Source organism: Schistocerca americana, chromosome 3 (assembly GCF_021461395.2).
Source record: "Schistocerca americana isolate TAMUIC-IGC-003095 chromosome 3, iqSchAmer2.1, whole genome shotgun sequence".
Taxonomy (NCBI): Eukaryota; Metazoa; Arthropoda; class Insecta; order Orthoptera; family Acrididae; genus Schistocerca; species Schistocerca americana.
In genome coordinates, this window is record NC_060121.1 from 309298617 (window position 1) to 309313099 (window position 14483).

The 14483-nt window shown below is 44.3% G+C and overlaps 1 protein-coding gene across 4 annotated transcripts in view; it reads left to right on the forward strand.

Annotated features, from left to right (window-relative positions):
• The window catches only part of LOC124605112 (ecdysone-inducible protein E75), a 469227-nt gene that overhangs the window by 435306 nt on the left and 19438 nt on the right, over positions 1-14483 (forward strand). For all 4 annotated transcript variants that reach the window (XM_047136567.1, XM_047136570.1, XM_047136569.1 and 1 more), the window contains exon 3: positions 13036-13180. In XM_047136567.1, coding sequence (XP_046992523.1) covers positions 13036-13180 — 145 coding nt within the window. The remainder of the gene's footprint in view (positions 1-13035; positions 13181-14483) is intronic.

Below are 14483 nucleotides of genomic sequence, written 5' to 3' on the forward strand. Positions count from 1 at the left end.
ACAGTTAGTATAACGGTGTTTTTAGACAGTGACGAATCACTAATTTAGAAACGTAAATATATCACCACATCGCTGTAATTACAGCACACATATTCCTCGCTTCTCATTCGTAGCTCTAAGTTTAGGGAATTTTGATCCGCAGCTAATTACCGCGTCACCTCCTCGGAGTGATGCAACCTGGCGAAGCAGCAGCGTAACGCGGGTTGCGCGCTACTCAGGCGAGATTGCCGAATGGCGCTTCGTACTTTCTTCGCTCGCGCTGACTCTCAACATCTATGCCACACACTCTTCGCAAAGTAAGGAAATAAATTTCAGAACAGCATGCAGATCGACTTTTTAATTACAGTGGAGGCCCTAACGACCATTGCAACTACGAGCCATTCCGCCTCGGCCGAAAAAATTGAGGATCGACTCTCAGCGTTGGCTAAACGTGATGCCTAGGTGAGAAGCCGGCAAGAGCAGAAGCTTGTGTTTTCTATGAATGGTAGTGGCGTAGCTGCTGCTTTTGTGTTACTTCCCATACAGTGTTGTACGCCACATCACGTGACATTGCTCCAGTGTTGATATGGGATCTTCATAACCCGAGCATTTCGGGAGTTCGTATTGTTCGTTGACCTCCTCGTTCATTATGCTGTAACACCACTGTTCTTATTTCACTTAAACGTCGGTACATTCTCGGACACATATTGTGCATCGTGTGCCTACTATATGGGTATTTAGCTTTTCAACAATACCCTCTTGCATATCCGTATATGGAGTCGAGTGTCCCGAGAAAAATGCCACTTCACTAGGGATAATAGAAATCACATTTCAGTTTGTGAAAAGGGGCTGCAGTCCTCTACATCAGGATTGACGACGTCAGTGCATACGTCACACTATCTGCAGCGTATATTTCTAGTTTCCTGCCTCCACCTCTTGTGATGTATGCCTAAAAGTTCACCGGATCTGTATATCCCAGAGTCCTGCTAAAAAATCAATTTACACTATGATAAATGCTTTTAAAGAAACCACTATGGCGCTCTAGGAAAAACAGTGTCTATTATCATCATTTTCCATCCAAAACAGTCTAGATCTCCTATTTTATTTATATAACTGGGTTCGGCAGGAGTAGACCATATTCGTACCTAAAATACGCGATATGCGGAATGGAATAGTTTTCACGACATTAAATGGAGCATGCTGTCCAAAAAAGTGTATAAATAAATAAAACTGAAATCAGAACTTCTCAACGCAAATGAATGTTTTGCACTGAATTATAACATAGACAAACTAGAAATATTACAGAGAAAAACGATGGAAAAAATTTGGGTCCATTAACAACCTCAGAAGCATGGAAGTGGAAAGGCAATGGCGAAATACAGCCAAAAAGAACAAACATAATGACTAAAATATGAGTAATATTTTATTGATATTTATACGAGATGAATGACGAAAAGCTAACAAAACATTTACACAAGTGTATCTGGGAAAAGAAATTAACGAAAAGCTGGACCCGAGATGTTAAAAATATTTAAAAATACACAACATAAAAGCACAAGTGGCAGCAGAAAAAGGTCTTTTGAGGAACAGGGTGTTAAATTTAGAGCTACGGTCGCAGGTTCGAACCCTGCCTCGGGCATGGATGTGTGTGATGTCCTTAGGTTAGTTAGGTTTAATTAGTTCTACGTTCTAGGCGACTGATGACCTCAGAAGTTAAGTCGCATACTGCTCAAAGCCATTTGAACCATTTGAACCAAATTTAGAATATCAAGTTTAGAGTAACAAGTGTGGAGTGATATGACAATGGACAAAAGAGATACTACGAAAAGATGAAAAAAAATATGGGAGGAAAAAAGAGGCACGCAGCGTCTAGTTAGCCAAATAGAAGGGAATAAATAAAACTATCTTGTTCCACAACACATGTTTGGCATCGTAGCTTTGGAAGCAGTCGTTTTGGGTTGAGGGTTTCGTATCTCAGATTGATTCATTTGCCATTGTATATCGCCCTCTTTGGTTTCTTTCCTCATCACTGAAAAAACCCGTTTACTGATACGTCTCGTAGTGGCTGTTGCGTACCTGTGGAGCGTTTAGGAGGCGGAAGTTTGCGCCGCAGCACTTATCGCGCGTGTGAGCCATTGCCGCTAAGCCTGGGCGTGAGTCAGCAGTCAGTTCGCGGTTAATCTGCGGCCCCATTTCGCTTTTGTCCGCGACGGGCGTATCGATTTGGAGCACGCTCTCGTTGGTGTGAACGGCCGCCTAAAGGAAGTGTCGGCGGGGAGGGCAGAGGATGAGGATGAGGTTGAGGTTGAGGTTGAGGTGAGATGAGGTGGACCCGCGCACGCGCACGCGCGCGCGCCCGTTATCACGGTATATATAGCGCGCGCCAACGCCGGCAATCATTCGCGCGAGCTCGCCGCGCCGCTGGCCTACTTGCGGACGGGTCGTTGCCCCGGCGGCGGCGCTGGCAGCTTAGCATTCCGTGGCCTCGCGTCGTCTTACGGGACGACTGCCTGCCGGCCGCGGGCCCACAACACGGCGACTCTCCCTCACCGCCCTGGTTTCCTCATCATCTCGCACACTACACCCCGTGCTTACTCAATTTCTGCATGACCATACACTGACACACTGGCTGGATTAAACCATATCTTCAGTGTCCTTTCGTTTAAGCACAGTTCCCCTGTGTGGTTGTACGATGTTGTTGTTGTGGTCTTCCATGCAGACTCTGCGTTAATGCAGATCTCCACACTCTCGCGTGATGACTTCACTCTGAGCCGCCTCCGTCCGGAGACCCGAATGGGGAACTGTTTTACCTAAGATGATGCCATCATCGTTAGGCCATTCAGTTGCTTGCCCTGAATCAAAATGCACATAACTTACTTGAGTTAGAGCCGAAGCACTTGTCAAAACACGCAATCGTGGCTACTGAATTACACAATTAAAGGCATGTCAGTCGCCAAGTTTATCTTAACCATCACCGATACGAGGAGTGTAGGAACGTAATAACGACTACTCACTACAAGCTGTTCCGAGATAAATGTACTTACTTTGTTACAGCCCGTGGCACGAATTTCGCACGTCTCTTGAACCCATTTCACACCCACACACGAAAGATATGGAGGGTAATGAGCCTGGGAGAGAAAAATTGTCGTTGTTTACGTTGCAAATGAAGCTATTTTAGATTATTAGATTGAATTTCTGTTTCTCTTTTTGTCACAATCATCCACAGTTGTTGTTGTCCATGCTTCCTTATCTATGTTTTCTGTATATTTCAGCAGGGTCTTTAATATTTTGACATCATCCACTCGTTCGATCCACTTGTACCTGCAGTTATTAGTGCCTTATCCAGGTACAACACATTTCGCTCTTTATGTTTTCTCTAACACAGCAATAGATATTAATTTTCTCAATATTTCCGGTAAAATCTGTAGATTGATCCTTACAGCGAGTTAAGTATTATGGCTATTCATGAGGCTACAACCGAGCGAAGTGGCGCTGTTCTTAATCGACTGTATTCGCATTCGGGGTGCCCCAGGATCAAAGTCCCATCCAACCCATCCTGATTTAGATTTATCGTGGTTTTCAAAAATCACCCGAGACAAATATGGGATGATCCGATTAGACACAGCAGACTTCCTTCCACAATCCAAGTTTGTGGCTGTCGCTAATATTATCTACATCTACACTCTGGCAGCTACCTGGTGGGGGGTACTTTCTGTACGACTGGCACTTCGCCCCTTTTTCGTCGAGACTGCATTAGACCGTAATCTTCCCGTCCTTTTCTTTGCAGTACTAGATTTTCCGACATAATCATCTTGCAGTACGGATTTTACATATTTTTCTCTCTTCACAAGCCGCTGGTACTTGACAGTGGTAATGCGGCAGTCGAACACACGAAATGGTTATCAAGGATGCAGTATGCAGCTTTTGGACCCAAAGCCCCCTCCCTCTCGGGGAGGGGGTTGTCTTCGAAAGCTTCACTGCTGACTTCACATGTTTTCGATTTTATATATTATTTGTGTGGTTCCTTGAGCCTTCACCTCCACCCTGACTGTGAATTTCGGCATCCCTTTCTGTTTACAGTTATTTAACAACTTCACAGAGTTATCGACAAGACTATTCTGAAAGTAGCCATATCTTCATTATTTCCCCGTTCCTTTATTTTACCACCTTTTGTTGTTACATTAAACAGTACTAAAAAGTATCAAGTGAATATGGTAATACTTAGAAAGGTCCTTTTTGTTAAAGGGAACGAATTACATTATAGCAACAGAAGAATGTAATCACGAAACTCTTATTATTAATACTGTAGTGACCACTTTCTGAACGATTTGGGGCTAAACGTATCTTCGTTTTTGAATGCTTACCTGTTTTTGCTGTTTCGTGTAAATGATCAGAATTTTAGTACTACCTACTTACGTTCTGTGTGGCCCCTACAGAGAATGCACCAAGGCAAAAAATCTTGTACAGTTCGTGTTTCGGCTAAATAAGTCTCTGATAAACATGAATCGAGTACTGATGTAGCAAAAGTCTTGTTCAGAAGTAGTGCTACCCATGGCTGTTTTCGTGTAACATGGCAAGTCGAGGCAAACGAGGGTGTACCTGAAAGAACAAGGGGAGCAAATAGCCGATTAGGCTCGGCTGTTGCTGCGCAGAGCAGGCGGTCAATGAGCAGTGGACTGTTACGCTGGCGCCATAAAAATTACACGGCGGCTGGCGCGAAAGTGCAGCAAAAAGAAAGCGGCGAAATGTGTGTCAGTTCAGTTTCCCCCGGCCCGCGGCCGTGCTGTGTCGTAACAGCCCCGGTGTTGTAAGGCCGGGCCACGGGGCAATGCACCCGCTACTCTCGCAGCCGCCTCTTTAAATCGCAATTCCCTCATCCTGCAGGCCCCCGCTCGCCCGTTTCTGCGGGGGGGGGGGGGGGGGGGGGGGCGTAATTTCAGGCGCGGGACGAAACCGTGTTTCAACCACACCGTCGATATCTTTCTACTCTATTATTATTCACATCCAGCGAGTCAAATGCAGTATCACAATAGGTAACTCCGACTGGTGAACATATCTACTCACAACTTATGTCGAAATTGATAGATATTTTTTTTCTGTGTTCATTGAAGTTAAGAATATAAACGTATCTTACCTGAAAAATGCAGCAACCAGGTTTTTCTCTTACAGCTATATGCACGTCATGCCTCTTTTCGGAATTTCTTCGGCAGGCGTATTATTTTTGTGTCTTCGCCAAAACAACATTTTCTCGGCATTGTGTTTAAGTGAAACACGCCAATACAAGATGAAGCCCCAAAAGTCGTCTTGACATAAATAAAGCTGTATAAAGCGACTGGTTGCTCTATTCCCAAGTAATGTAATACACAGCCATAGAGCTCAACCACCATTAACAAGGGTAAAATATCCTCAGAATGAGTGAGATCGATTAAAAGTCACTTAAGTTGCTTACTTCAACAGCTAGATGTTGTATACAGTATATATCATAATTAGTGGCGTAACGTATGCAGCCGGCCGGGGTGGCTCTAGTCGCTACAATCCGGAACCGAGCGACCGCTACGGTCGCAGGTTCGAATCCTGCCTCGGACATGGATGTGTGCGCTGTCCTTAGGTTAGTTAGGTTTAATTAGTTCTAAGTTCTAGGCGACTGATGACCTCAGAAGTTTAGTCGCATAGTGCTCAGAGCCATTTGAACCATTTGAAACGCATGCATTTTAAAGTATACGACACTAGAAGCAAAAAAAGTCTCAGTAAACATGCCCTGTAAAACGCATACCTTACGAGCTACAAGCACTTCTTCATTTTAGATACTGCGAAACAAATCTCTTCTACTGCAAGCTCTTTGGTTTCTATATTTTGGAAGCAGGTAAACTGGATGAAAACAAGAAAAAAAAGCGTCGAGCAAACAAGGGCCCTAATGTACATGTCTTAAGAGTTACAAGAGTACTTGTTAAGCAGAAGAGATGTTTCACAGTAGCGGAGATAAAGAATTGGTCACAGCTCCTAAGGTATACACTTTAGATCCCATGTTTACTGGACATTACTTTCTTGTTTTGGTAGATACTACCACCTCTCAAAGCAGAGAGCTTGCAGTAGAAGCGTTTTGTTTCACAGTACTGAACGTGAGGAAGCTCCCAGCTTTTAAGGTATGCGTTTTAGAGCTCTTGTTTATTGAGACATTTTTGCGCCCAGTGCCGTGTACTTGCAACTGTATGCGTTTACTCTGTTATTTATGATACACCTTGTGTAGTCACGCGGAATAAATATCTGTCCCATAGACGTCAAAATTAACGTAAACGAGTCTGCAAACGGAAAAAAAAGTTCGTAGCAAAGTAAGCGCCATTAGCTAATGAAAGGGAAGGGCGATACGTTTCCTGCGGTTGCCAGAGTTCATTGCACTTTTCCCCGAGCGACATTGTAGCACACAGGAGAGCGCAGATGAGGTCTCCGCGGAATGAGCGAAACAGAAGAGGCAGCCTCTGTCTGTCTGTCTGTTTGCAGAGAGTATTCTGGTACCCGTTAGACGGCGCCCCCGTTTGGAAATCGCAGCCGGAGTGGGTGTATCGGGGTGGAGGGCTCTCCCCAAAGTGTCAGTGACTCCTGGCTGCCGAATGGGAACGAGTGCCGTGCCGTGCTGACGTAACTGTGTCCTTGTTAGCGAATGAGGCCAGCGGGAGGGGCGGGGCGAAAACAAAAGTGCGCCGAGCGGAGCCGAAGGCGGCCGGAGCGGGCCGAGCGCCGCCGAGCGCGGCGCCGGGGTCGACGTCCGCGAGTGACCTTCTCGCGGCGCCGCGGTCGTTCACCTGCCCGCCGCGAGCGCGACTCGCTGCTCGCTGCTCGCTGCTCTCGCTCGCCGAATTTTTCGCCAGAGAAAGGATATCTCCTTCCTCGGCGGCGCGGCCGTGCTCGGGAGAAACCGCCAGGCTCGTGTGCTCGAAATCGAAGCCGTTTCCGCAGCGACGATTTCACCCCTATTAAATGTTTCATCAACAGCGAGAATAATTATCCATCACACACACAAACATAAACTATGCACTCGTACGGGTCGATAAATCGTTGGTGAACAAATCATTGGTGAACTCTTTAAAAGGGAATAGATGGTGGAGGTTCGAGTCCTCCCTCGGGCATGGGTGTGTGTGTTAGTCCTTAGTATGATTTAGGATAAGTAGTGTATAAGCATAGGAACTGATGACCTTAGCAGTTAAATCCCATAAGATTTCACACACAATAACAATAGATGGCTGGAGATGAACTCATTTAAAAGAGAACAGGTGAATTGAGAACTGCAAGTGATACTGTGACATTACCAACACTAAAATCGTACGACATATCGATCTGCTTCCTTGGTTGGTACCGCCCGTAGTAAAATTATCCAAATTCACAATATGATGTTTATCTACAAAATAAGCCTTTAAGGAGACATTTGTGTGTATACCGTAGATCCCTTGTTCAGAGAGGATATTCTACTGAGTAGAAGATGTTTGCGTGTTACGCGCCTACCCTAACAGAAAGTTAGGAACTACCTTCGACAGTAATTCTGAGGGATAATTTTCTTTAATGTCGCGTCCACAACTGCAGCCTACTACTATTGGATTTACTTAAGCACTATTGTACAGCCGGCCGGGGTGGCCGAGCGGTTCTAGGCGCTACAGTGTGGGGCTGCGCGACCGCTACGGTCGCAGGTTCGAATCTTGCCTCGGGCATGGATGTGTGTGTTGTCCTTAGGTTAGATAGGTTTAAGTAGTTCTAAGTTCTAGGGGACTGATGACCTCAGAAGTTAAGTCCCATAGTGCTCAGAGACATTTCTGGACTAAAATCCAATAGTGGAGGCGGCATGGAGTTATTTAAGGAATTGTAAATGAGGTTAATGCTTTTTCTCCCCGATAAAATTCGTCCTGGTTTCCTTTCTGTACCGAACCAGTTGCCTGTGCTCAGAAAGCAGTACTTAATTCCTCATTTTTGTTTTCCTTTTTACCCAGTCACGAAGAAAAATGGGTCAAATGGCTCTGAGTACTATGGGCCTCAACTGCTGAGGTCATTAGTCCCCTAGAACTTAGAACTAGCTAAACCTAACTAACCTAAGGACATCACAAACATCCATGCCCGAGGCAGGATTCGAACCTGCGACCGTAGCGGTCTTGTGGTTCCAGACTGCAGCGCCTTTAACCGCACGGCCACTTCGGCCGGCTAGTCACGAAGAGGTCTCTGAGCCCACGCAACGGAAGCTTCATGAATTTTCCTAACGGCAAATGTTTTTTATTTTTGTTTGGATCATTTTTTAGCTGTGTAGTGTAATGTCAAATCATTATCTATTTAAACTTACTGATCTTTCAGATTTACATGCAGATGACGTCATATTAACAGCGTGTGCTGTGTAGCTGCTCTTCCCAAACACTAACCACGTTTTAGCTGGAAAGTTGTCACATTTCATAACGTGTCACGAGGATGGCACGCTTAAGTGAACTCTCAGTTCATTCGCCAAGTGCGGATTTCATATCGTTTATTTCCCATTCAGAGACATATTGCGTAATATTTTAAAAAACAAGTCGAATATTTTACAGTGTTGAAAAATCAAAGTAAAAATGATGAGATACAAAGAAAAATGAAATTAATTAACGAAAATGGAGGGCGTTAAGTAAGAATGTTAGTAATTTATTGAAATGGAAGTTGTGGTACTGTTACGGTTAACATTTTGCCTGAAAATGCGTTGCAGTAAGCAGTTTCTCTCCGCCTCGTTTAATACAATGCACCGTGCGCAACCCAAGTGAGCTGCCAGTGGCTTAGCTGGGTGCAGTGCCCGGTACTGCACGCCTGTCGTTTTTTTTCCCGCTAGACGCACGGCGCATGCGTGACCCAGTGAGCGGCCCGGGCGGCTAGCGCGCATGCGCGTGCCGTGTTGTGGTAGGCCAGCGCGGGGTCGACGCCCGATTAGATAACTCGGGACTAGCCCTGCTTCCGGCACGGGTCGATGAACCCTGCGTGCAGTATTTGGACTTCTGCATCTCGCGCATAACGGTACTGCACGCCGGGACGCCGAGGGGCGAGCATACTAACTTCGTCCTTCCCTTTTCCCCATTTCTTATATCTGCCTCCGTGACCTTTCATCGTATCGTCTGAGATGATGACCGCACACTAAATGTGATTTGTAATTTGTTGACTTCGTGAGGCTTTGTACGGAAATTTGACCATTTTTACCGTAGCGTCATTGTGTTTGAGTCGCTGGCTTTTCTTCTACGGTACTGACGTAGGAACGATGCGGTTGCGTATTTATATTTTTGTGGCAGCATTTTGTTGATAGGATACTAATTTCTGAGAATGATTAGTTGCTCTACCAATTCTACGAGATGTACACAAGGATAACTGATCTTGCATTTGAAGCGTTTACATTATGATATTGTATGCGCTGTCATTACACAATGGGGTGAATTCTTCGACGCACTGTGTGGGATCATAGAAGACACACTTTCTTAGTTTTAAATACATTTCTCTTCTTCTAATCTTACTTTACTTTTGCGTTTTTGGTGGTCACGACAATATGTCGTACCATTTAGGCCGTTTGCATTACTAGTTTAATGTTTAGCCCTTGTGCGAAGAGGTATTTGAGTGATGTAGGCAAATCTTAAAAGAGATAATAAAATTTTTTCACCGTGTTGTAGCTAATCGAGTATTTTGAAACAAAATTAGAGGTCTACGGATGAAGTAAGGCGCCGAAACAAACAAAAACTGTAGCTGTTCTGGATATCAAAACATTTGTCACAGAACCCTTTTGAGATTTTTAAATGGATCCATTTTATCATTTCTTTCGGTAAATGAGTCGACGGAAGAGACAATAATTTTTATTCGCACTCTGTCTACCATTTAAACCATATACGTAACTTATCTACTCTTTTCGCTACTAAAGTTTTCCTCAGAATCCACTTTCGTCTCACAACTAGTTCCAGCCTCTGGTCTACCCTCACTTTCCATGCGGCAGCGGTGTGCTTGTTATGTTTTTCCAGAAATTATGTACGCCGGTAAGGATGTGTACTGCAATGGTGATTGCTGAAATATCACATCCATTCTGGCGGGCTGCTTTTGTTTTTGTGTTACGTTGTTTTACATCGCACTCAAACAGATTCTTAGTTATAATTTTCACCAGCAGCACTTCATCCCTGTGGACTTCGCTTCTTATTTCTCCGTCTTATTACTTACCAGAACACCTGTCGCCTCTGCTTTCTTCACTTCCCAATCGTCTCGTATAGTCAGATATGTTCTTAGTAGACCGTACTGCCTGACAAATAAAACAGAAATTGCCATAAATTCAATACGTAAAATTCTATCACAATATAAGGAGCTCTTCGTCCATGTTCCCCATCACAACATTTTCTCTACCACAACCAAATCGATTCTGAGCTCATATTCTGCACCAATGATTCATTCATCTTTACAGTCTGTGCTGAACAATAGAACTACTTCTTCCTCGACATTGCTTAATAACAGTCTTATTACTGCTATATTCTTCGCCACCATGTTTTCTACCAGAGTCAGATTAGTGATATTCATCATCGATAAACTCATCTCATTTCATTTTTCGCTCCATTTTGTCCCGTCCCAATTAAACTCAGTCTGAGTCAATATGACTCAGCCATAAATCACTCATCTTCACAACCAACATTTTCTGGTTTTCTACCGCAATTGGAGTGATAAGCCAAATGAGTCAGCTCAGAATCATTACAATTTTCGCTTCCCTTTTTCCTGCTGCAATCAAATTGATACCAAGGTACCACCAACTTGTACATTCTTAGCTGTCCAATTTTCCACCACAGTACAATTGTTATCCAATACTATGCATCAACGATGAGTCTTCCATACATTCTTCAGTCCCAAAATTTCATGAACAACTTTTTGAGTCGTTATGCTAAAATATTAGTCTTTACTCCTCCAATCCCTCGCCACTCTTCGCTACTTTTTCTGCCGGATTCAAATATATCCTTAGGTCACATTGTTTACCAAAGAACTAAACGATTACGTTCTTAGCTACCTGTTGTTCCAGTACAGTTAATGTAATTGTTAACCTATACTCTTCATCAACGACTTGCCTTCCATTTAGTCTTCAGTTGATTAGATTGAAATTGTGCTGCTGAGCCAATTTTTTTCTTACAACATTCTGACTTCCCTATACCACCCCCCGGCCCCCTTTTCGCTATTTTTTTTCTACCTCATTCAACTCTGTCCTTAGCCTCTTACGTTACTCTTTACGAAAGAACCACTGACTATTACATTCTTAGCTACCTAGTTTCCGACAGCAGTTGATGCAACTGTTATCGTATACTCTTGATCAGTGACTTTATTTCCATTCACTCTTCAGTTGACATCGTATACTCTTCATCAGCGACTTTATTTCCATTCACTCTTCAGTTGATGAGATTGAAAAGCCACTTAAGCACCAAATTTTCCCTTGCAGCACTTTCACTCCTTTATTTTCCCTTCCTTTCGTTATTTCTTCTTCTGCCGCATTCAAATCTACCCTTAGCTCATATTCTTCTCCAGCGAACCACTCACAAAAAAATGGCTCTGAGCTCTATGGGACTTAACATCTGTGGTCATCAGTCCCCTAGAACTTAGAACTACTTAAACCTAACTAACCTAAGGACATCACACACATCCATGCCCGAGGCAGGATTCGAACCTGCGACCGTAGCAGTCGCGCGGTTCCGGACTGAGCGCCTAGAACCGCGAGACCACCGCGGCCGGCGAACCACTCACAAGTACGTTCTTCTCTACCTGGTTTTCCCCTACAATTAATGCAGTACTCTTCGTCAACGTCTTACCTTTCATTCATTCTTCAGCGTCAAATTTTCGTTTACAACTCTCTTTTATTTTCCCTTCCGTCCATTTTTACTGCTACTTTTTGGCGCCAGATTCAAATCTATCCTTAGCCCATATTATATAGCAACGAACCACTTAAGAGTTCGTTCTTAGCTACCTAGTTTTCCACTACAATTAATGCAATGGTTAACCGGTACCCGTCATCAGCGACTTGTCTTCCAGTTATTTTCGTTTACAACTCTGTAACTCCTTTATTTTCCCTAGCTCCGCTTCTGGCTGTTTCTTTTCGTGCTGGATTCAAATCAGTCCTTACATTCTCTACAAATCAACCACTTACGAATTCGTTCGTAGCTACCTACAGGTAGCTTGCCACTACAGCTGAAGCAATTATTAAGCTGTACTCATCAACGATTCGCCTTCAAATTACTCTTCGTTCCCAAATTTTCTCTTTCGGTTGCTCTTCGTTTCCAAATTTCCCTTCCAATTACTCTTAGTTCCCAAATTTTCCCCTTCTATTACTCTTGATTCCCAAATTTTCCCTTTCAGGTACTCTTTGTTCCCAAATTTTCCCTTTCAATTACCTTTTGTTCCCAAACTTTCCCTTTGAATTACTCCTTGTTCCCAAATTTTCCCTTCCAATTACTCTTCGTTCCCAAATTTTCTCTTTCAATTACTCTTCGTTCCCAAATTTTCTCTTTCAATTACTCTTCGTTCCCAAATTTTCCCATTCAATTATTCTTCGTTCCCAAATTTTCCTTCCAATTGATCTTCGTTCCCAAATTTTCCCTTGCAACTCTGACTCGTACCGCATACTATTTAGCCCTTCCCGTCTCTCCTGCTAGTTCCCTTTCGATCCCCTCTGCGCTGGTTAACTTGTGCGCTTTTGCAAGATGGTAAACAAACGGCGGCCGACTGGCTGGCTGCGGCAACATTTTGGTAACGGTGCTGGGCTCCAGCTCCGGCTGCGGCTGTGTGGTAACCCGCGGCGATGTGGGCCGATATTGGGAAAGCGGGACTTTCGCCGTGCCGCGGCGCTGCTCGCCTCGTGACGAAACACTATCGCTTTCGCCCCGCGCGGCGCTGCCCGGCCTGGGCGCCGGCGCGAGAGTGTGTCACGGCGAGCGGGGTGAACGGCCGCGAAGCGGGTCAGCCAGCGGCGGCCGCAGCCGCACGGCCAGCCAGCCAGCCAGTCTGCCGCCGGACGCCATGGGCTGCAGCTCGCGATGTGTCTCACCGCGCGCTCCCTTGCAGGGCTTCTTCCGGAGGTCCATCCAGCAGAAGATTCAGTACCGGCCCTGCACCAAGAACCAGCAGTGCTCCATCCTCAGGGTCAACCGTAACCGCTGCCAGTACTGCCGGCTCAAGAAGTGCATCGCCGTGGGCATGAGCAGAGATGGTGAGTGCCTCCACTTCAAACACACTCTTTGTAAACACTACCGGGATGCCGAGCTCTCGAGAACACAACAATACTGGTGCAAACTAACCACGGAATTAATGAAAAAACTATTTCGATCGCGAATTATAGTTACTGACTTATCACCGGCATCAACACTGTGTCAACAGGTATAAAATACTTCGTTACAAATAGCTCCCTATGATGTACGGGTTCTGTGTATGGCCAATCTATGACCGAAACTCGTAACGTTTTGATAACGCGTCCTGTGATTGTATCCAAAGTAAAAATGCTTGTATAAAACGTCAGTCACTTTCCTCCATACTCAGACTCTTTGTTTCTGCATTTGCAGAATCAACGAACAGTTGTCAAATTCTCGAGAGCAGTGCTGTTGAAGTTAGAACGTAATTCGTCAGCTGATGTTGCCTAGAACTTACTAAACGTTTCGTAATTATGAACATAATTTTAATCTGTCAGTTACTTCAAGTGTAATGATGCAGCACATAGAAACAATATTTTCTAATACTACGACTATTATTTCATTTTTGCATTCTTTCACAGCTATTGCAGGGAACTTTGTTTTAGCTTATGGGGATGCACATTGGTTCTCAAAAGTACTAACAACTGTTGTGTTCTGACTACACACAAGACATCACATTCCTCCTAATTTTACTTTTTTTTAGTGCCTTCTTGAAACTTACAGTTTTGTTACACTCACGGCGAGAAGTGAATCTTGTACTCTCCTTATTTTCTTGTATAAAATACTCTGTTGTTATTCCCTTTGTTATCATCGTCACAAAAATATTACATTCTCTTCCGTACATCCTGTAGTTTTTGGTTATTTTGGCTGTCCGTTAGAGTGTCATCTGTTGCTTCCATTGTTCGTGTATATAACCATATGATAAATGCGTCAGGTCTCACTTTAAGAAGATAAAATGCGCGACAGTTACCAGCAGAAGAGAACGCGACAGTGCCTCAGTAACCATAATGCTACTGCAGGTATTCTGTCACGGGGTTTCTGCGAGCTGAGAACTATTTCACCCGGTCATCGAAGAACCTATTGTTTAACGTGGAGTCAGAACCATTATGTTTACATGCATACGAAGTATAGTACCAGGCCAAAAAAATCCCATACAGTGACAGAAATACTAATTGTACTATATAACGAACGTCGAATGGTGTGGCTCTTATTAGCAATTGCTAAAAGGGAAAAAAAAGGCATGCTTCGGCGTCCGCTGTAGCATATAAGGCGTGAGATTCTCTCTTTAGAAGCAAACCAGGCTAAGGGAGAGGGGTGTTCTCCTCC